Below are 24,334 nucleotides of genomic sequence, written 5' to 3' on the forward strand. Positions count from 1 at the left end.
TAACCGTCTAAGAGCATATTTCTTCATTTTGATAGCAAGTGATATGCTTAGGAGACTCAACCGTAGTCCCATACAGATTTACCCATATTCCAGCTTGCCCTATGTCTGGAACCGTTGCATACTAATGTATAATATCCTTTGGTCAATTTTTGAAGGGCCTGGCATATATGGATTTTGCCGATGATGCATACCTCACTGCAGCTGTAGAAAAGAACAAACAAATGTTTGTTGGGAAGAAGAAAAGCATTGTAAGATCAAATTTGAAGCAAAAGAGAGAGCATTTTGCTGGTCATGGGGCCTCTGGAGAACATGGTAGGCTAAGCGGAATTAGGTTTTATCTTTGTTATTATGTGTGTGTGTGTGTGTGTGCGCAATGCAGTCTATAGACATTTGCATGTTTGTGTTTCCCACTTCTACATTTTATTTTCTTACTCCTTTGGGTTAAATGGCAGCGCAAAGTAGTAATCAGACTTTCAGGGAGTCTAGAGCGCCACACTGTGCTGCTAATAAACGTAGTGATAACATTCAGCTGAAGGGGAGGAACACATTTGCCATGCCAAGAAATGTCATACCACTTGTTGTGCCCTCGACGAATCCAAAATCCGGGGAACTGGAAGATAAGAAGCTGAAGTCGAATAATGAGTTCAGAGAAATGTTCCCTAAGAAGTTAGGTTTGTTCCTGGGGTTACATGTTACATGTTAACTAGAATGGCACAATAATTGACAAACTTCTCTTTCTTATAAAAAAAAAAAACATAAGGTTTTGCCTTAATATGTTTCTGTAAACACAATTATGACTAACAATACCTGTTTGAGGACGAAAAAAGCAATGGCCTTGCATCTCATGCTTGTGGAAAATGTGAAAAAATGTCTTTGGTCTAGAAAATATCTTAGGAAGAATATGAAGAATATCATCTGTATGTTGGCCGATTAAAATTTCCGCACATGTATATTCATTTTTATTGTCTGTTTTGAATGAATATCCATATCCATATCTGATATGATTATGTTTGTTTCACTTAAAACTCTTCATGATTCTGTTGGATGTTTTCCTAAAAATTCTCATAGAATTGAGAATGAGGTTTTCACTTTGTACATGTTAGATCTTGAATTAGTACCATTCTTCAAAAAAGACCTAATTGTTTCACTTTATATTTTTGGAATGGAATATTTACATAATCCCCATGATTTAGATTAAACGTTATTCCATGGTATTTGTATGAGATTCATCCTTTTTTTTAAGCAAGTGCTTGAGAGGGTTTAATTGAATTGATCTAGGAATTGTGTTTCATTTTTTGTTTCCTTTATGTACTAAGGCACTTGTTATTTGTTGATAATGAATAAGTGCACATATGATGTGGTCTTTATGATACTGTTAAACAAGCGTATGAAAATATGATACAATCATTTTACGGTAGAGCATATCACTTCATTTGTATGCCCATCTAAGAGAATAAACGAACAAATTTGGGCAGCAAGAGCTGCACTTGATTTGGGCAATCCACCAAGATAGGCTTTGATGGGGCAAAAGGGCACTCGGATTTTTGTTGCATAGTGAAACTTCCATTGACTCCTATTATGTGGCAAGAATGGGCTCAAGATGAAGCTTCTATTTCAACTGGGTATGTTTTAGTTTTTTCATTTTGTGCTCTTGTTATTGGTTTCATGATTACATCTGATCACTTAGGGTTTATGGTTAAAGAGAGAAAGTATAAAGAGAAAAATTAAATGGATTCATTTGAAAGGAGGAAGTGATTATCTTTTGGAGTTTAAATGGTGAAAAAGATGTTGAATTCAAGTTTATGTGACTTCTATCTACTGAGCCTTAGCTCAAATGTCGGCTTAATTGAGTAAAAGAAATGAAGTTTTGAGCTTTCTTCTTTTTTATATTTTTTTTCATATGTTGCAAGTAGGAAGCAGTGATGGTTGACTTGGGAGGTTGGTTTTTGATAATTTTCGATTGTCTGATATTTTGTTTGTTTATAGATTTTGAGTTCCCTCTTGTCATTGCTTTTATGGACAGCCTGCTTGCCCTCTTGCAAAACTCATTTCTCTTAGTATAAGTATATTAGTTTCTCCAAAACATGAAGCTCAATGTTGAAAATCAGTAAGTGCACCTCCTGATGACTGTTACGCCCAAAGCAAAAAAATAAAAGGGTGGGTCAGCTAAATTTTTAAGATTTTGATCTTTTCTTGTTCTGCATGACTGATACTAAAGCTTTGGGTATACTTTAAGATTTTATCGCTCTATCTAGCTGAAGGTAGTTTCTTCCTGATTCTCTGCTTCAACTTTGCAGACCTGAGGCATTTCTAGGGATTGAGAAGATTTATGAAAGAGGAGTTTCTAATTATCTGGTAGGTTTTTGTTATCATCATGGATTTTGAATTACTTTATACGTTGATTTATGGATTAAAACATAGTGATCTTAAGAATTCTAATTTGTGGTATTTTTAGTTATTTTCCTAAAAATAACTTTCGGATAAAAAAATTCAGCTTGCCAGATCTATGACTTTTGACTGGTTGAATTATTCCAATAAGTAAGTACTAATGACAGAATGGCTCATTAGTTTCATTTGTATGGTAGAGATGATTGTAGGCCTTGCAATGCAGAATGGATATCAATATTCTTACATTTGTGATGGTGTTTAAAGACACATGGTTCCTTTTTGATGCATCATCAAATTTTTCTACCAAATTAGGCGATAGGATAAACTTTTTCAAAGTTCTTGGGAATGGAAATCTATTTTTTTAAGTGGCAGTACATTTTGGAAGTTTTAATTGCATGTTGTCATCTGTTTCCCTACTTTTTGTGGGAAATCAAATTCTTGCTACTTTCAGTCAGTATTTGCATATATGTGGAATCAAGAGATAAAAATATTAATTATGTTCTTTAGAGTTCCTTTAACTAAGTAGTTCTTTAAAATTGGACGACTAGAACTTGTTCTGGTGTAGCCTGTCTCACTTTGGTGTGACTGCTTGAGATTTGTGCAAGAATATGATCCATCTGTACGTGAATTTTCACCTGATGGTATTGCGAACGGAAGAAATGTCTTCGAGCGTGCTGTAACTGCTGCTGGTGTGCATGTTGCTGAAGGTAGTAAAATATGGGAAACATACAGGGAATTTGAGCAGGCCATTCTCCATACGACAGATGAGACCAACATTAAGGTGATAATTTATAATATATATATTAGAAACTTATTAGAATATGTGCCTGAAGGGATGCATTCTATTAATCAAATTAAATGATTATTTAAAGTCTTATTCCATCCTACTGGTTTGGTATTATGGTTAATAACGCTTTTGTGGGTCTTCCTTTATATTTCCTAGAACCATGGCTCAAGTTGCATGCCATGTTTATTTTTAGAAACCTTTTTTCTTCTTGTTGTCACTATGTATAGTTCATAAATTTTGTTCTTTCATTTCGCTATGAAGTGCTATGTACCCAGAAAAAGTTATATGTGTTCAAAATTTACATTTGGAAAATTACTGCTCTTTTGCAGGAAAAAGAAAAACAGGTTCAGCGCATCCAAAGTATATTTCACCATCAGTTGTCTGTTCCCCTTGCTAACGTAAGGTCAACCCTTCTCACCTACAAGTCTTGGGAGGTGGAATTGGGGACTGCTCTAGATGCTGAATTAGGTGATTTAGATGGGATTCTGATAGGATTCAGCAACTCAACAAACCCAACAAAGAAATGTAACAGTTTAAAAAGAAATGTCACAGAAAATTCAAGAACTGAAGCTTGTATTTGAATGATTCAAACTGTGTATTACACTTTTGGAAATGCAAACAAAAACCAGAATAAAAGCTTACTACGTACTCAAAGTCAAGGACTCAAATACTTGCACAAATTCAAAGAAAAACAAAGATAACACTGCTGTGCTTCGAGGGCCAGCTGCCTCCCAAAATCCCTTGTCTATTCTCTTCTCCCTTTTCATCAGATCTGCTCTCCCTTTTGTAATGCCCAGCATAACAGAATGTTGTACTACTCCTCTCCCATTTTGCCATCTGTTTAGTATTCCAGTAACAGAATGTTGTACTGCTCCTCTCCCATTTCGCCATCTGTCTTGTGCTGATTGTCCTCTGTCCTGTTGCCATCTGTCCTGTACTGTTTTGCCAGCCCAGCTTGTGATCCTCTGCTATGCTTCCTTTGCCTATTGTAGACCTGCATTACATGTGATCTATCATTACCCTCCCCAAGAAGAGCCACCTTGTCCTCAAGGTGGAAAGAGGGAAATTGAGTATTGAGGGTGTGGAAGTCCTCCCAAGTGCTCTCGAATTCTGGCAGTCCTTTCCAGTGGATGAGAACTTCCCATTGTTCATTCAACAGTTTTCGTTTTTTAAGCACTGATTGGGGTTCCACATTCAAAACTAAGTTTTCGTTGAGGTTATTCGGAAGGGGCTGGCTATTGGGAATTGGAAAAATGGCTTTCTTTAATTGAGACACATGAAAAACATTGTGTATGCGCGCTGAGAGAGGAAGATCTAATTGGTAAGCTGCTGCCCCTATTTTGTTTTTGATGACAAATGGACCATAGAATCGTGGGCTAAGCTTTTCATTATGGCGTCTTGCTAGGGAGCGTAGCCTGTATGGTTGAATTTTCAAATAGGCTGAGTCCCCTACCTTAAAATTGACTTCTCTTCTCTTTTTATCTGCATACATTTCATGCGATTTTGGGCTTAAACCAGGTTGTTCTTTAAGTCTTGGAGCATGTAGTTGCGGTCCTAGAGTTGGTGGTGGACTTCATCAACTCGAGAAGAATGATCTGTGTATTTTAATACAGCCAGAAGGTCACGACCATACAATGCTTTAAAGGGACACATGCCTGCTGATACACTGAATGTGGTGTTGAACCAAAATTCTGCCCAAGGAATCCATTTCGGCCATTGTTGCGGCTGACCATTGACAAAGCATCTAAGATAAGTTTCCAATCAACGGTTTACCACCTCTGTTTGCCCGTCTGTTTGTGGATGATAGGCAGAACTCATGTGGAGCTGGGTCCCCGATTGGCGAAATAACTCGCCCCAGAAATGACTCATAAAGATTCGGTCACGGTCAGAAACGATTGATCGTGGAAACCCATGTAGGCGGACTATCTCCTTAATAAATACCTCAGCGACTTCCTTAGCGGTGTAGGGATGCTGCAATGTGACAAAATGACTATATTTCGAGAGACGATGGACCACCACCAGGATAGTATCTACCCCTCTAGCCTTCGGAAGCCCTGAAATGAAGTCCATAGATATATCCTCCCAAACTTGATTCGGAATGGGTAGTGGTTGCAACAATCCCGCAGGGCTCAAGGCCTCATATTTGTTCTGTTGGCAGACCGCACAAGCTTCCACAAAATTCTTGATATCTTTTCTCATCCCCTCCCAAAAAACCACATTACCAATGCGTTTGTAGGTTCTAAAAAATTCGGAATGCCCCCCCCCCCCCCCCCCCCCCCCCCCCCCCCACCCCACCCCCCCCCCCCCCCCCCCCCCCCCCCTTCAAAAAAAACCCCCCCCCCCCCCCCCCCCCCCCCCATAGGTGAAGAATGAAACTCATGTAGAAGGTTTTGTATGTGAGTGCCTTTTTTAGGGACTACTAACCTGCCCTGATAGAGTAAGTGATGGCCCGCTAGTTGGAAAGGAGGTCGGCCCTTTGGATCAAGCAGAAGTTGTTGAATAATGTGACGGATTTTCTCATCCTTTTGAATGGCTTCTTCTAAGTCCTTCATACCTGCAAAACAACCCACAGTTATGGCGTTATGTTCCACCCCTTCTTCTCTGCGAGACAGTGCATCCGCAGCCTTATTTTCTACTCCTGATCGATATTGTATGACAAAATTCAATCCCAGCAGCTTGATGACCCATTTCTGTTGACTTTCACTCAACAATTTTTGGTCAGTCAGGAAGTGCAGGCTCCGTTGGTCTGTTCGGATAACAAACTGTTGTCCCAGGAGGTAATGACGCCACTTTTGAGTAGCTAGGACCACGGCCATGAGTTCTCGTTCATAAACTGACTTTAACTGAGACTTCATCGACAACCCTTTACTTATGTATGCGAGTGGTCGTCCTTCTTGCATCAAGACTGCCCCTAATCCATTACCCGAAGCATCTGTTTCTATCACAAACTTTTTTGGAAAAATCAGGCATAGCTAGAACCAGAACGCTAGTCATAATCCTCTTCAACTCTTCGAACCCTGTTCGGGCTGCTTCGTTCCATCCGAAAGCATCTTTTTTAAGTAAAGCTGTTAGGGGTGCTGCGATCTTACCGTAATCTTGGACAAAACGCCGATAGTAGCCTGTTAAACCGAGAAACCCACGGAGTGCTCTCACATTCTTCGGTACTGGCCACTTGATGATGCTCTCTATCTTGGATGGGTCGACTGCTATGCCTTCAGCTGAGATGACATGCCCCAAATATTCTATCTGTCGCTGCCCGAACAAACATTTTTTTCTGTTCACTATCAACTGATGTGTCCAGTAGAATCTGAAGGACGGTCGCCAAATGTCCCGAATGCTCGTTCATCCCCTTACTAAACGAGTATGTCGTCAAAGAAAACAAGTATGAACCGGCAAGTGCGGCCTGAAAATTTCATTCATCAATGCTTGGAAAGTGGAAGGTGTGTTTGTTAATCCGAAAGGCGTAACCAAAAATTCATAATGTCCTCATGAGTTCGAAATGCCGTCTTGTGGGTGTCTTCAGGGAGGACGCGTATCTGGTGGTAGCCTGACTTCAAATCCAGTTTAGAGAATACCGACCTCCTCCTAGTTCATCAAACAATCATCAATTGCCGGAATTGGAACTTATCTGGTACTGTAATTTTATTCACACCCTGTAGTCCACGCAAAACCTCCATCCACCATCTTTCTTTTCACTAGTAGCACGGGACTTGAAAACGGACTCACACTGGGTTTGATGATCTCGGAAGCCTCATTTCTTTAACAATTTGCTTTATCTCATTCTTTTGGTAGTACAGGTTTTATACGGTCGAAGATTTGGGGTTGGGTTCGGCACTAATGGATTGAATGGTCTGAGTTCTGAGGGTGGTAATCCACCAGCGGTTCGAACACCTGTCCAAACTTTTTAGCACTTCCACCAATTTTTCGTCAATTCTCTCTTTTGTTCTCCATTTGGCTCTGAGTCTCCCCAACTCGATTACATCTTGCCCCTCCCTCTGTACAGTCTTAATCATGGCCTTCAGAGACACTAGTGTTTTGCTTAAGGAAGGATCCCCTCGTAGTTGTACCATTCGCTCCCTTGATCTGAACTTCATAGTCTGCTTCTTCCAATTAATTACTGTTTCCCCAAAGTCTCCAACCATGCCATCCCAGTACCAAATCAACGCTCCCCATTTCAAATGGAAAAAAATCTTGGACCACAACCATTCCTTGTAATTCCAACGGAACCGCTTTACATTCCTCCTGACATGTCACCCGATAACCATCTCCCTCCTCTGACTCTGAAAGATGGGTCGTAACCACTGGTAATTCCAATCTACCCACTGCCTCCAAACCAATGAAATTGTGGGAAGCCCACTTCAATCAACACAATTATTCCTTACCGTGGACACTCTCTTTAAGCTTCATCGTTTTTGGCCCTTGTATCCCACCACCGAGCTGATGGATAGCTCCACATGGCTTTGATTTTGTTCAACTGCAACCTCTTCTTTTTCCTCTTCTTTCTACAGCTCTGGATCGTCATCTTCCCCCTCAGCAAAACAATCTGAAACTGTTTTCTCACTGCATCTATGCCAGGTGAAAATTTTGCATCACATCTATAACATAATCCCTTTTCCCTCTTTCTCTGGATCTCGGATTTTGTCAACCTTCGAAAGGAAAAAACCTCGTCGAAAGTTGGAAGATCTGAAGTGTCTGCTGGAGTTGACGCAAAACTGGAGCTATTCTCGATGGAAGCACGCCTAAAATTGAGTTTGGGGCTGAATCTTTGTATATTTATTGAATGTGTTTGGGTGGTGTTGGGTTGGGTTATGTGGGTTTGGGTTATGTATGTTTGGGCCCTATTTTGTTCTTTCCATTCCAGTTGGGTTTAAGTTAAACGTGGGCCATGACTATTCCCCCAATTTCCTTGTCGGCCAACCCTCCTTGGCTTCTTCCAAGATTAAATTTCTTTCTTCCACTCTTTGGGCTAGTACTGAAATTTGGTTAAGAGTTTGGTTGACCCAAAATTTTAGGTTGCTGCAACTTCACTTTAAGCTCTAATCTCAGGTCGTAATCCATTTAAAACGCTGCAGAAAGCACATCCTCCCTTTCTCCTACTGTCATTGCCGCAATTTCTTCAAACCCTGACGATAATCTAGCACAGTTCCCGTCTGCCTCGTCGACATAAGCAGTTCCAGCGGGCTGATTTCTTGTGCGCCGCTGAATCTCTACAGGAAAGCTACCTTGAACACAGCCCACGTCAGTCCCGGTCCTGATCATTCCATTGATACATAGAGGGCCTCCCCTTCCATGCACAACGCGTGGAGAGGACCTTGCTCTCGTCGGTAACTTGGTTAGGCGAAGTACCTTTCCATGCAAAAAATCCACCCTACAGATCTTGCGCCGGAAAAAGTGGGAGCTCTTATTTCTGCCTCCCCACTCTCATCGGTTTCCCCTTTCTGTGGTGATAGCCTCCATGGTAAGGAGGAAGTATATTTCACCATCAGTGTCTGTTCCCCTGCTAACATAAGGTCAACCCTTCTCGCCCACATCTTGGGAGGTGGAATTGGGGACACTCTAGATGCTGAATCAGGTGATTTAGATGGGATTTCTGTGGATTCAGCAACTCAACAAACCCAACAAAGAATGTAACAGTTTAAAAAGAAATGTCACAGAAAATTCAACACTGAAGCTGTATTTGAATGATTCAAACTGTGTATTACACTTTTGGAAATGCAAACAAAACAACTAAAAGCTTACTACGTACTCAAAGTCAAGGACTCAAATACTTGCACAAATTCAAAAAAAACAAAGATAACACTGCTGTGCTCGGGCCAGCTGCCTCCCAAAATCCCTTATCTATCTCTCTGCCTTTCCATCAGATCTGCTATCCCTTTTGTAATGCCCAGCATAACATATGTTGTACTACCCTCTCCCATTTTGCCACTGTTTAGTATTCCAGTAACAAAATGTTGTACTGCTTCTCTCCCATTTCGCCATCTGTCTTGTGCTGACGTCCTCTGTCCTATTCCATCTGTCCTGTACTGTTTTGCCAGCCCAGCTTGTGATCCTCTACTATTCTTCCTTTGCCTATGTAACCTACATTACATGTGATCTATCAGATTCCTTCTACGTTGCCACAGCATAAGAAAAGCATTGGAGATGTATAATGCTCAGCTGATTTTGAAGAACGGATTGCAAGGCAGGATATTCTGACTCTGAAAAATTTCAACAATTTATGGTATATGGCATTTACTATCAGATATGTTTTAGATAGCTGAATGATAATTCTGGGCTCTTACATGATACCTTAGCATTTAGGTTAAACGGTAACTAATATGATATTAGTAGAGGTCATGATTGAGTCTCCATCTATTACATCCTGCTATACTTGGTTGGTCTTTCTATTGAATTTGGGATTGGTTTATGTAACATGTAACATGCCTGTTACAAAGCTTAATACCATTGTTGTGCCCTTACCTTTTCAAGCTTAAGCTTTTAGGTCAAGTTGTTTCCAACAGATGCTGTTGAAATTCATATAATTTCATTTTTATGGTCTTTCTGCTTCTAATATAAGTAATCAGTTTATGTAAACTTTTGATCTTCTCTTCTTCTTCTTCTTTTCCTGAGGTGGGGGTTGCATAAGAACTTCAAGTGGCAATAGGTATTTTTTTTTTTTTCCTTCTTTAAAGTGTTAATACTATGATTTTATTTTAAATTTTTGCAGATCTACTTGAAGTTTGAATAGTCTTCTGGAGATCTAGCCCGTGTTCCACTTCTCTATGAACATGCTATTACCACATTTCCGTATCAAGTGATCTCTAGCTTGATTAACTCGCTATTTGGATAAAATCTTGAAGGTTTCACTCATATTTTCTCTTTTCAATTCTTTAGTTTCAGGTATTGTAATTTTAGCAAATTAATCATTTCTTTTTCCGTTCAGGTAGGAAATATTGTGCGGGATGTTCATTCCAAGGCTAGGAAAATTGTCCTTGGTTGGTGATCTTTGGGTTCGATCTTTGCTCTCTTGGAACGTTGCCGTGCGCCTGAGAAAGAGGGATCATTGTAAGTTTCAGTTGTTACCCTTCTCATGTTGCGAATTATGAGAGGATTGTATAAGTAGCTTAAGAGCAATGAAGTTTCACAACCTTTAGTGTTGAATTTCATTCTGCTCCTTTTACAAATATAGAGGTTTACTCTTGTTGTTTAAGAAGTTTTCATGTCGTATTCAGGTCTTGAGAAGTCCTTTCTATGGACTTTTTCGACCATTGAGGAGGTAAAGATATTCTTTCTCTACTTTGCAGGCTTGATTTACTGCTCTTTGGAACTTTTTTGTTCATCTACATTTTATGCATTAAGATCTTGTTAATCAGGCCCTCTTTGTTTCAGTACCTAAACTTATTCCTCACGCGAGTGGATGGTTTGAGACGAAGAATCCTTTGCCTGGAGCAGAAGGGATGAACTGAATTTTCCATTGATAAGGGAAACCTTTCAGGTTCGCATGGTGTCGTTTCCTTTTTCCTTGTTAAAATTGTTTTTACTCGATGCCAAGAACTTGAAGCTTCTCAAGACATTCGTAGATGCTCTATTCTTGGTGAATTTTGGATGAAGAAAATGTGGACCTTGTAGCTAGTCTACTCTTTCAAGGTCCAGGCATAGATCTCTTACGAATGTGTATCAAGTGCTTCTGAAGAAATTACAGTGCATAACTTCATTTACTTCATTTAGTGTGCTGTTGTAGTACCATTATGACCACTTTATGTAGAAATTATAGTGCATAACTCTTGGTACTCCAAGATGGCTTTTGCTAATTACAAGATTGTTACCTTTGTTAATTGTTTTGTCATGGAATAGTGTCCTTTGCTAAAAAATTTCTCGTTCAGCATTGGAGTTGCATGCACGGAAGATATCTTCATGGATTTGTGAATTTATAAAATTGGCATGTCATTTTCTACTGGTACATCATTGTTGTGTAGTGGTTGTCTTCAATATTTGTGTTTATAAACAATTAGCCGGATGTGTCTTTAGTGTACCATCGAAATTGCAGGCTCTATATGATTGGATGTATTATATATACTTGAATACTTAACTGTGTAGTTTCTTCCTTTCAGCGTGCATCAGATTACTTATCTCAGCGGATGAAGAATACAGATGGTTTGCTGCATTTTTATGCTTATTGGGCTCATTTGGAGCTAAATTTGGTTGCAGCTCTAGGTGTTTGGGGGAGCCTGGTTAAGATCTGGTTTGGCCCATTCATCCCCTTCTCTTTCATATCCTGTATAGTTCAATATGATTGATTTATGATTCATCTCTGCATTTTTTTCCATATAACTTGCTTTTTGTCTATGCAGCAGGTCAATGTTGGAAGCGTGGCAAGGTTATATAACTATGGAAATTGAATTGGGACATTTAAATGAAGCTAGGTCCATCTACAGGAGATGCTACAGTAAAAGATTTAGTGGGATTGCTTCAGACATATAATTCTTTTACATTACTTGCTTTCTATTATACTAGATTGATTTATGGACGGAATTTGAATTTGAATGTTTCTATACTGGTTTTTTCGTAATTTTTCTTTTTCCTTTTTTTTATTTTTTGGGAAAATTGTTGCTTTTAGTAGTATACGATGCAGCTTTATTTAATCAATTGATATTTGTCATATGCAATGCAAACATATCTTTCTTTATTCTCTTTTTGCAGCTGATGGAAGTTGAAACCAGACAAATGGCTTAAGTCAAGGTTGTTAAAATGTTGTTTATCAAGTAGGGCAATTTATGGAGATCTTTTGAACTCTTAATATAGAATCATGCTCTTCAGCTGAGAATATTTTTAGAGAGTAGCCTTGCAATAGGTCAACTTGTTACTCGGGCACCAGAATCACAATGGTTTAATATGTCATACGTAAATGATATATGGCAGTATCTCTAGGGGTCATGCTAGTCGAAAATCCATGACATTTATTTTTTTAACTTTAAACTTTGCAGTTATTGATACTCTAATGAAATTATGGCATATATGAAGAAATCACATTTAAGCCATAGGTAAGAGAGTATTTTTTGAAACCCAATAGGCTGATATAAGAGTAGACTGGGACTCCCTAGCTTTCCTTATTTACGAGAATTGTACCCATTGTTATTCAGAAATAAAAGTTTATTTTCTTTAAAAGTGTGAAACTTGTCAACTTGCAAAATACACCAAGTCTATTTATCTAGCTCATAAATATAAGAGTTCTAGGCTTTTTTAATAATTTATTGTGATATTTGGGGGCCATCTAGAGTTGCAAATATTGTAGGGTCTAAGTGGTTCATTACGTTTATTGATGATCACACTAGAGTATGTTGGGTATACTTGATGAAAAACAAGTTTGAAGTAGGTCAATTGTTCAAAAAGACTGCCTAGACAGTTGTTTGTTAATATAGTTTCCAAGCTGGGAATGGTAACTATCTATTCACCGGCTTGAGGGGGGGTGTATGATTTCTAGATTAGAATATGATCAATTTAAGAGTTATCTAAGTTTTATTTAGTTTAAGAGATTGAAATAAAAAGATTATCAGGATTTGTTTTCCCCTGATTTCTTGTTTAAATCTCTCTATATGAGATTTGGGCCAGTAATTCAAAAATAATTTTGAAAAACTAAGTTACAATTAAAAATTTTAAAGTTTTATTTCTAAATTTTAAATATTTGAAAACATATTTTGTATTTTAAATCTCTTTATGAGATTTGGGCCAATTTAGTTTGCAATTCAAAAATAATTTTAAAAAACTAAGTTACAATTAAAAATTTTAAAAGCTTTATCTCAACATTTTAAATATTTGAAAATATATATGGTATTAAAAATATTTTTTGAAGTTAAAAACTATATAAAAACTGAGAAATAATATTTTTCTTATTTTCTAATTTTACACTAATTTTTGGGATTATATGCAAAAACATTGTTTTTTAAAACATTTAATTCATTTTAATAAAAACTATTTTCATAAAATTCCTTATATTCCTTGTTTTCGAAAATAAAACACTATTTAAAATTTATAACAAATAGGCTCTTATTTAGATTATAAACTTTTATATGTGTTTATGTTATATTTATGGTTGTGATTGTGGCTATTTAGCTCACGAGATTGTGTTGAATTTTAAGTATGGTTGTTGAACGCTTAACTATCAATTTAAGCTTTTAAGTCAAGTGGTTACGTAACATTGTTAAAGATGTTACTAAATTATGATACATCAGCTTGGTATTTATTGAATGTATGCAATCTTTGCTATTTTAACTCAATGCGTAAAGATGCTTGTCTTTGTTCCCATTCTCATATTACACCCCACTTGGAAGTGCTGCAACTATTTACGTTACAACAAGAAGCCAAATCTGTTCCTGAACTAATAGATTAGAAAGAGAAGTCACATAAGAAAAGTGTTAATGCACAGAGTAAAACATATTCAAACATGACTAACGAACAGCCTCCAGCTAAGCGGCAGAAAAATACTGCCTAAAACCCAAACAAAGTGCATGGGAAGAACAGGGCGAGCAAAAACTTAGTCCTGAAGAAACGACAGTAGAAGAGCAAAACATTTGAAAAGCTCCAATGACCAGCACATCAAGACTCACCACTAGAAGAGCCAAAGTTATCACGATGATGTACTGCATTTTATTTCAAACCTTAACTGTTAGGGACATAGAGATTCTCTCGCACTATAGAAGAGATTGCTTTTTTATCCCTTTTAACAAAAGGCCACAAAATAGAGACGATAATTTTGATGGGTTAAAATTTTTCAGGCAACCTCTGTAAATCGTGAAGATCAAAAAATTCTTCAACATGTTGGTGGGGTGTTGAATCTGTTCCAATTTGTAGGACAAGTCACCACGAAGTCAAGGGTATGACTCACTTTATCTCATTCATTATTTGCCAATGTTCTTTGTGCCTTTATGCTTCAAATGAAAAAGGGGAAGCTATACATTGGACATTCCATGTGCACATAAGTCTACAGTCAATTCATCATTATAACATTGCCTGACCTTTAAACTTCAAAATGTATGCTAATGTGGACTGTACCACAGAGATTAGCCCTAAGAAACTAATTTTAATGCTTTAGGGAGACAGCAGCTTGCTGATGCTTCAGGGATGATAGAAACTGCTAATTGCAAGTCCATTGTCTTTGATCAAATTTCTCAGGGTGTTCCTGAAACTTTAATTGATTCTTCCTTTCATGTAGTATAAATCATTTGTTCTTACGCTGTTGGTTTTAAGATGAATGTCCTTTCCAGAGATGATTCTCAGTCTCAAATAAACCTGCAGAAGCATTGAATTCCATAATTATGGTAACATTACTTAATATTCTAAGTATAAAGAGTCTAACTGTCTAAGAGCTTTTTTTTTCATTTTGCTAGCAAGTGATATGCTTAGGAGACTCAACCATAGTCCCATACAGATTTTACCTAATTCAGCTTTTCCTTTAAACTATAGTGCATCTGTAGGGACCGTTGCATACGAATTTATAATATCCTCTGATTGATTTTTGAAAGGCCTAGCATCTGCGGATTTTGCGATGATCCCACCTTGCTGCAGTCTGTAGAAAGAAAAAAAAGTTTCTTGGGAAGAAGATAATCATTGCAAGATCAAATCCAAAGCAAAAGAGAAATGATTTTGCTGGTCATGGGCCTTTGGAGACATGGTAGGCTAAGTGGAATTATTTTATCCGGTTATTACCAGTGTGTTTGTTTGTTCAGTGGACTAAGTCTATAGAAATTTGCATGTTTGTGTTTCCAACTTGTACCTTTTATTTCTTACTCTTTGGGGTTAAATGGCGGCCAATGTAGTAATCAGGACTTTCAAGGTGTCTAGAGCACCGCACTGTGCTGTCTAATAAAGAGTGATGCATGTTCGTTAAAGGGGAGGAGCACATTTTCAATGCCAAGGGAACTCAGACCCACTTGGTATCCCCTCGACAAATCCAAAAGTCAGGGAGCGGGAAATGATAGCTCGTAGTCAAATAAAGTGTTCGTGAGAATGTTCCTTACGAAGTGAGGTTTTGCTCGGCGGTTACATGTTACATGTTAACTAGGATAGCACAGTAATTGACAAACTTCTCTTCTTATAAAAAACGTAAGGTTTTGCCTTAATATGTTTATGTAACACACATTATGACAAAAGATACCTATTGTAGGATGAAAAATATATGTGCTATTTAGATCAATCATATCAGTACTGTAAACCCCACGTTATTATTCCGATGCCCTAAGGTAGAAATTACCTTTTCAAGTAATTTTCTTTTTTGAATGGAAGGGTTAAAAATGGTCAATTTACATGTATTTCGAGATGTGGCATTATAAAGTGAATGATGAGTCATTGAAGGAAATGAGGTAGAATGGTTATAAATTGATTGATAAGGTTTAAATGGCATAAACGGTAACCAAGGGTATAATGGTCTTTTCATACAAAACCGTATTGGATTAAGTGTCATAAAGTGCACCAAGGGTAAATTAGTCATTCACCTAATGGGATTGCTTATGGATAAGTTTCAAAGAAGTCAAATGGCATAAATGAATACTTATATTTATGTTTGTGTAGAAATGACCAAAACGCCCTTATATGAAAACTTATGCCAAATGACTCTTAATATTAACTTTTATTGACCAATACATTAGAGTATCAATGGAATGAATATTTACAAGGTTTAAAAAGAGAGTAGTCGGCCTTGGAGACCCCAAATATATCTCTTCTTCTCATCTCTCAAATCCACCATAAAAGCCACTAATCCAACTTTTATTCTCAAATTTTTCTTAGGATTTCAAGTTGATTTTCAAGGAGATCACCATCCACCCTTAAGAACTTCAATTTCAGGGTAAGGTGAGTTTCAAAACCCTAGTTTTCTGAATTTTTGGTTAAAAGAGAAATTCATAAGTGGTTGGTGTGTAGGTAGAAAGGTGTGGAACTTTGGAGCCAAGGAGGAGTACCTTGTGCTTTGAATACTAAGGTAAGGAAAAAAAATCTCCCTTGATGACTACAATTGATAACACCTAGGGTTTATGAAATTACATTTATTTATGTTAATATGAGTGTGATGCTATGTTTTGGTTATGGATTGTTAAAGGGTGTGTTGATTGTGTAGTGTGCATGTGGAGGATGATTATGCCAATTAAGATTTGGTATTGGACGATGTTTTGGCACTTTTTGATTCTGTAAAAAAGGGAGGTTTTATGGCCTTTTATAATAAGAATGATATGGCAAATGATAGAATGTGCAATGAAGGTGACATGGTTAAAATGAATAGAATTCGGATTTGGTTTTGAGACTTATACTGTACATGCTTCACTGAATCAGTCAGAACTGAAGTTATAAGCATCCGATTGAGTTGATTCTTGAAGTGTTAAAAAGTTGGAAACAGACCTACAAACTTTTATGTTTTAACCCAAAAATAAATTCGAATTAGAAGATAATGGAAAATTGCTTGAAATACGAACTGTATGGCATCCACCTTCTTAATGGAAAATTCCCATTGTTTCTAATTCAATAAACCCCTGAATAATCTTACTACTGAAATCTTTGATTGTATGAGAATTGAATGAATTAAGTTAAGAAGTTTAGTAGGAGAATATAGTATATGAGCATGGAATATGTTAGTCCATATTTTGCATTCAAATGGTAATGCATATACTTATTTAGTTATTCTTATGAAAAATTTATGAAATGTTAAAGAATGAATTCCATGAGTCTCTTGAGGTATAAACCAGATCAGAGAGGAATTCTTATGGAAACCATGAGTCCTTGAGTGACGACCAAGAACAAGTAATGGTTTAATGAATCCGATCGATAACAAAGACTAAGAAACCATCAAGTATAAAGACAAAAGAAATAAGCATGCATGTAATGAATATTTCATAAGTCATATATGTTCTAGTTATATTAGTATGATTTGTTATGAACTATGTTCATGAGAAAAGTCCAAAATGTATGATATGTTTATGAACTTGTTATGTCAAAGAATGAAGGTCATGTTTTGTAGGTAGGTAAAGTCCAAGTAATTACTTTTATAATGAAGCTTAATAGTTTTATAAATGCGCATATTCCTTACTGAGCGATTAGCGCTCACCTACGAAATGTTTTAAAATGTGTTTGCAGGTACGGATTAAGGCATGAAGCTGGGAGAGGATTCCAAGGGACGCTATGAGCATGAGGGGATGCTTAATGATGACTATCGAATGGTTTTGCTAATATTTACTGTAGTAATTATGTTCATACCTCATAATGTAGTAATTATGTCCATGTTCTATAATGAGTAAATATGTTATATTAATAAAGGAATCAAATTGCTAGTAAATTTTATAAAGTGTGTATGTTCTAGTAAGTATTACTATGGATTCATAATTTACTCCAAGAAAGGAAATTATTTTTTGATTATACAATGAACTTATTAAAATGTAAATAAAAAAAAAATTAATTAATTAAACACATATATCTATATATATGTTTAAACTACAAGTTATTCTTTAAAGGATTTTAAAATAAACTCTTCCTAGGCGTGCGTTTTCTAGGTTCTAATGGCCAAGGATACTTAGGAAATACCGGCTAGGGAGGGGTTTACAGTACCCTTCTTGTAAATTTCTTTCAGATATGTCAAAGTTTATACCCTTTTAAAAAGGGTAAAGTTCTAATATGTTTCTTGGGAACATATATATCCAATTGTGATAAGGATAGCCTCGATACCTCACCCCAAGATTCAGAGAAATTTTAGCCAATTAGATGGCGATCAAGTTCCTTTTTATGTGACAAAGGTCCAATGGTATAGGATCCAACAAGATCATGAAAACTATTATGGGTTGTGGTCTGTTCTTGGTCTAAAATAACATTGAATACTCACAGTGTAGCTATTAGTTTCTTTGCTTTTCTTTTCTATACCATTGATTCAATTCTAGTGCAGAATCCATTTTTACTTTTGTCATAGATGAAAATCCTAATGCAGAAAGATGGACCAACAGAGCACTATTGAGTTTGTGTACTGGAAACAGCAATGGCCTTGCATCTCATGCTTGTGGAAAATGTGAAAAAATGTCTTTGGTCTGGAAAATGTCTAAGGAAGAATTGAAGAATATCTATATATGCTCGCCCGATTAAAATTTTCGCACACATATATTCATTTTTATTGTCTATTTGAATGAATATCCATATCTCATATTATATATTGTTTCACTTAGACTCTTCATGATTCTATGGATGCTTTAATAAAATTTCTCGTAGAATCGAGAATGAGGTTTTCACTTTGTACATGTTAGATCATGAATTAGTACCATTCTTCAAAAAGATCTAATTGTTCACTTCATATTTCGGAATGGAATATTTACATAATCCCTATGAATAGGGTTAAACGTTGTTCCATGGTATGTGTATGATATTCCTTCTTAATTTTAAGCGAGTACTGAGAGGGTTTAAGTATCTATGAATTATGTTTCATTTTTCGTTTCTTTTATGTACTAAGTCACTAAGTGAGAGATTCCCCTCGACGACCATTATTAACTTGTTCCCCTATGGCTCTTCCCATGTCGCCTCTTGGAATCAGCTGTCTTCTAACTTCACGCCCATGAGTCTCATATTGGAATTGCTAACCCTTTCTCATATTTGGAAGGGGTATTTATGCAAGTTTACACGAAGAAGTAGAGAGAATATTGGATTGCAATCAGACTTGGAAAGCGATTTCGTGATTTTAGTGATTTCGCGCTGGGATCGCGCAAATACTAATTCGTCTTATCCCTCCCGAGATGTTCGAGATAAGGCTTATCCCTTAGTCTGTTGAACACTGTATTGGATGGTCGCGACGAGGTTATGCGAGTTACACTCAAGATTCCATGACCTGAGATCACATTGTCTACTGATTCCGGGCTACCGAGACTTTCGACTTACGACAAAACACACACAAACAGATATTAAAGTAGAGGTCATGATTTGAATCTCTCATGTATACATCCTGCTACATTTGGGTTGGTCGTTCTGTCTGAATTTGGGCTTGGTTTATGTAACAAGTGAAGATCCTCTACATAGCTTAATTCCTTTTTCAGCTTAAGCTTTTAGATCAAGTTGTTTATCAACAAATGTTGTCAAATTTCTTTATAATTTCAATTTCTTGTGGTCTTTCTTGCTTTGATATAAGTAACGGTTTGAGCATGCTTAAAGTTAAATGTTTTGCACTTAAATAATATTTTTATGAAGGAGATAATTAATAGTATCATTCTGATTAAGCATTATTGAAGTTATAAAAGTAGTTGGTTCTCGATTGACATAAGAAATTTAATCAATCAGCAAACACTGATTATAAATGTTTAACATTAAATTCATGGATTCCCTTGAAATTAACTAGGCTTCTATAGCATCGTGATTAAGCATTATTAAAATTGTCTCATAAAATTGTGGTTCATAGGATTAAGATGGAAAATTAATCAATAAACAACAATAGAATATTAAATAAATATATAATGATCCATCAACTACCATTGAATAAGAGAAATTAATTGAAAGAATGAGCATGTCAAAATATTGAGAGAAAAGTTCAAGATCTATCTCATATTCATTAATTTCTCGTAGAATATGATGCGTTTGAAAAATTAGAATAGAAAAGTTCTATAGCTATAAATTGTTTTCTCTTTAATGATTCCATCTATTATTGGAAGTATAGTCTCTAATGAACTTCAAATCCACTTCGTCGCCTCGTGGCACACCTCTAATAATAGTCTCAAATAAGCAACATAAAAACTAATCTTATAAATGAAGAAGTTTTAACAAGAAAGGGATGGATCTAATGTTGTTTGCTACAATACTTTAATCAGATAGTATTGCAAGAATAAAGAAGTCAACGAAGTTCTAGTCTTTATCAAGAGAAGATTTTAGAAGGAATAGGCCTAATGTGATTAAATAACAATTTGTTAACTTGCCGTTTTCTTAAAGCTAATGTAAAAGATGCACAGAAATTAGTTGGTGAGATCAACTTAATGGTTTTAACCTTATTCTGGACACATAGCATTTCAATGATGGACTTTGCAAGAATAGATGTGTTTCGGAAGAAGTGGAATGTTTCATACTTTAGTAAAAAGTAAAAAACAATATCCTTGAATTTTTAATATATCACGTACGTTATGTGAAATATCAATTTTGGTATACTTGAAAGTTTGAAGAACAAATAAGAAAAAAAAAATTTATATATCATTGTAAAATAAATACAAAGTTCTATAGCATGATTTATTTAAATCTATAATATATTAAAAAAAAAAGGGGTAAAATCGAATACTTATATAAATTGGTTTCTTTGATCAACTGGATAATTTTGGATTTAGTAGAAAACCACCCTCAAACCGAAAAACACCTAAACGGGATTTACATTTTTAACATATAGTGAACAATTTTCGAAATCATAAAGGTGTTTTGAATAGGAAAGATGGATACTTGACATAAGTTTGCAATTTGAAACCTTAAAGGTTGTTCTGAAATTTGTCAAAACATTTCTCTTTACTGCATTTGCCTTTTTGCAATGACATTACTTCGGAAAAAAACGACCACCAAATCACTCTTCATACATGGCTTTGAGATTCACATCCCTATTTCGTTCGTTTCAATCTCTCAAAACCCATCTTCGAAAGTTAATGTTTTATTTGTTGTATGAGCTCACTTACACAACCTCACATCTTCAAGCTCCAAAAATGGATTCAAAAACCCCCTGAACGATCCTCACTTGCTAAATCCTCGAGAAAATTGTCGATCAGGTAGTTTACTCTGAATGAAGCATCGTACTTTTTTTATTACATGATTAATATGAAACCCCTTTCTCCAATTTCATCATTCAGTACTTTGTTTAGTGCGCTAGCTAAGAAGAAGCATCACATGAAGTGATTTTGCTATATAAGCTATTGAATTCAACTGGGTTGTCTCCAGATTTAAGATCTTTGAATGTTTTGATGAATTTCTTGTGTAATGTTGAAAGGGTTACTAATGGTTATGCGGTTTTTGGGGCGATTTGAAGTTGGGGTTTAGCCCAGATACCGTGACATTTACTTGTTTGATTAAGGTCTGTTGCAGAGAGAAAGATTATGGAATCAATGGAATTGTTTAAGAAAATGATTGGTGTTGGGTTGTCGGGCTGATTGATCACTGCGACACTTTGATGGTGGATTGCGTAAAACAGGGAAGATAAGTGTTGCCATTAAGTCGCTTGAAGATGGTTAGTGGGAATAAAGAATCTGGTGCTATTTGTAGGCCAGATGTTGTTGTTTATACTACTATAATCGATGGTCTTTGTAAGGCTGGATTGGTTGAGAAGGCTAGACAACTATTGTTGTGGAACTATGATTCAGAGAGGTGTGGTTCCTAACATTTATACTTACGCCATTTTAATAAACGGTTATTGCTTGGCCGATAGAATTGGTGATGCAAAGGAGTTGTTTGATTCTATAACTAGAAAGGGTATAGACCTGATGTGTTTGCTATAATACTTTAATCAATCGGTATCACCTTGTTAACTGGCTTTTTCTTATAGCAAAGGTGAAAGATGTACGGAATTAGTTGGTGGAGATGCGACTTAATGATTCTTTCCTAATTCTCGGACAATAGCATTTTCATAATGGACTTTGCAAGAATGGATATGTTTTAGAAGCGGTGGAAATGTTTAATGCTCTGGTAAATAATAAGTTTGCAGTTAGCATTGAAGGTTTGAGTTCCTCATTGATGGATTATGTAAAACAGGGAGATTTGAAACTGCTTGGGACCTATTTCAGAAGTTTTCTCTTCATGGAAACCTGGTGCCAGATGTTGTAACATATAGCATTTTGATCAATGGGCTGTGTAAAATGGACAACTAGAAATGGCAAAGAGTTGTTGTCATATATGGAGGAAAAAGGTTGTGCTCCAGATGTAGTCACTTACTACGCTTTGTTTGGTTTCCTCAAGATAATGAGATACCAAAAGTTGTGAACTCCTCATAAGAGGTGTGAGAGAAATGTGAAGCGACTGAATGTACAATGTCCTTAGTCATTGCAGTTACTAATGAAGGCCGAAAATTATGGTGAATGTTTGAACGAGCTTCCTCAATTTCTTGTCCAAAAGCGAAAATTGATGTTTATGTGATAAAACTTTTGCGAGTAGTAACTTTTTTTCAGAGCAGAATCCTGCAAAAGTTCATCCAGCTGCCCAAATGCTGTATATGGTTACGGTAAGCAGAAGGTTCAGTAAACACTTTTCTCTGTTCGCATTGATACGGATGGGATAGGGATGATGAGAATGATAGCTTTCTTGATCAGACATATGATACGTAATCTATCTCTGTTGTAAGTACTAATATTAGGAGTGGCAGCATTGCAGGTTGGGTTTGGATTTGAACATGTAGTAGATCTTACGGGTTTGAGGATTATTTTTGGTGTAAATTTCAGTAAGCAAAGTTGTATATGAGGAATTGTGGAATGGTTCTTACTTCAACTACGACAATACAGTAGCCGCTCAAGTTCATCTATTCAAGCTAATCAGTTTACTGGACAATGGTATGTTGCAACTGATTAACTTCATTCTTGATTTCTCAATTATCCAGGCCTAATAAATCTTGATTTTTATAGTGTTTCACATGTTTCTGTATCTCAATATATATTCTTTTTGTTTAGATCTGATAAGACTAGAACTTCCAGTGTGTCTCTAATGTAGTTATGCACGGCAGTGCTCTTTCTGCGATAGTTGATGAAGACAAAGCAAAAGAGCATTAGAGAAGGTTTATCCTAGAATATCTTAAGAATATGGATGCACACAGGGCCGGCAATGGGATCTACCTGTTGGAACAGTTAAAATGACAACATTGTAGTCGAGGAAAATATGGTTTGGTGTTTCATATGCAGTTGCTGTAACGATGATCGGGGGATTTGGTCGATATGGGATTTCAAATTGCCATTGAAATCCATGAAGCAGCATGGCCTGAAAATGCATCATGTAAGAACCCTTAAGTTATTAAAGCTGTTTACTTATAGCTTAGTTAATATTAACTGTTAACTAAGGTATGAGTTTGTGTTTTTTAGATCTAAATCTACTCTCAAATTGTATAGATTTCATTTCATCATCGTTTTGTCAGTTCATTTTTTTTTTTTTTTTGGTGGATTACCGTTAACCATTTTCTAGTAGATTCTTGATGTTGAAATGCTGGACAAAACTCGGTAGTTATAATGTCTAGTTGATAATATTTGGCTCCTTAGGTGATGGAGGGGGAGAGAATATCTTAGATAGATAATATAGGATTCTATATAGGGTGATAGGGAGAAATTATAGGTTAAGAGGAGAAATCAAGAAAGGGATACCAAGGACTCAAATACTCGATCCAAAATAGAAGATAAGGACTAAATACCCATTTGCATCCTTCCTTTATGTGCTGCATCATTAGGTTACTTGCTTTGGATAAATTTCTTTTTATCCTAAAGGTAGTAATGCTAGACAAGCAAATACAGAGAGATAATTCTGATGGTTTTAATTTTTTTTCAGGCAACTTCTGAAGATCTAAAAAAATTCTTTAGCAATGTGGTGCTTAATCTATTCGAATTCTGCAGGACAAGTTCACTGGAAAGTCAAGGGTATGACTCTCTTTCTCTCATTCATTATTGCCAATGTACTTTGTGCGTTATGCTTCAAATGAAAAAGGGAAAGCTATCCATTGGACCTTCCATGTGCACATCAGTCTTATAGTCAAATCCTTATTTAACATTGCCTCACCTTTAAACTTCAACATATGTATGCATAATGTGGACTGTACCACAAAAATAGCCCTAAGAAACTAATTTAATGAGACTGGGAGATCAGCTGGCTGATGCTTCGAGGAGATAGAAACTGCTAAATGCAGTCGTTCTCTTTGATCAAATTTCTCAAGGGTGCTCACTGAAACTTCAATTTGATTACTTCCTTTCATGCTGTCAATAAATAATTTAGTTCTTACACTTTTGGTTGTAAGATGAATGTCCTGCCATAGACGATTATGCAGTCTCAAATAAACTGCTGAATGAATTCCATAATTATGGTAAAATTGCGTATATTTCTAAGTATAAAGAGTCTAACTGTCTAAGAGCATATTTCTTCATTTTGATAGCAAGTGATATGCTTAGGAGACTCAACCGTAGTCCATACAGATTTACCCATACTCCAGCTTGCCCTATGTCTGGAACTGTTACATACTAATTTGTA

General features: G+C 36.3%; 2 protein-coding genes across 2 annotated transcripts in view; one reads left to right on the top strand and one right to left on the bottom strand.

Moving 5' to 3' along the window:
• Window positions 1–553: 553 nt before the first annotated feature.
• Window positions 554–24,334, top strand: part of LOC116129699 (squamous cell carcinoma antigen recognized by T-cells 3-like) — a 57,675-nt gene continuing 33,894 nt past the window's right edge. The window contains 5 exon segments of the mRNA XM_031415424.1: window positions 554–671; window positions 1,556–1,626; window positions 2,305–2,355; window positions 2,954–3,169; window positions 3,505–3,609. Coding sequence (XP_031271284.1) covers window positions 554–671; window positions 1,556–1,626; window positions 2,305–2,355; window positions 2,954–3,169; window positions 3,505–3,609 — 561 coding nt within the window.
• LOC116129673 lies at window positions 3,668–5,432 on the bottom strand. Its single transcript, XM_031415395.1, has 2 exons — window positions 4,023–5,432; window positions 3,668–3,992 (listed from the first exon to the last, which is right to left on the bottom strand). Exons 1-2 carry the CDS (start codon window positions 4,665–4,667, stop codon window positions 3,990–3,992), a joined length of 648 nt encoding a protein of 215 aa, XP_031271255.1. The 5' UTR covers window positions 4,668–5,432; the 3' UTR covers window positions 3,668–3,989.

Source organism: Pistacia vera, unplaced genomic scaffold, assembly GCF_008641045.1.
Source record: "Pistacia vera cultivar Batoury unplaced genomic scaffold, PisVer_v2 Contig213, whole genome shotgun sequence".
NCBI lineage: Eukaryota > Viridiplantae > Streptophyta > Magnoliopsida > Sapindales > Anacardiaceae > Pistacia > Pistacia vera.

Coding starts and splice junctions, on each gene's coding strand:
- LOC116129673 (XM_031415395.1), bottom strand. CDS start 4,667: ATGTATGCAGATAAAAAGAGAAGAGAAGTCAATTTTAAGGTAGGGGAC.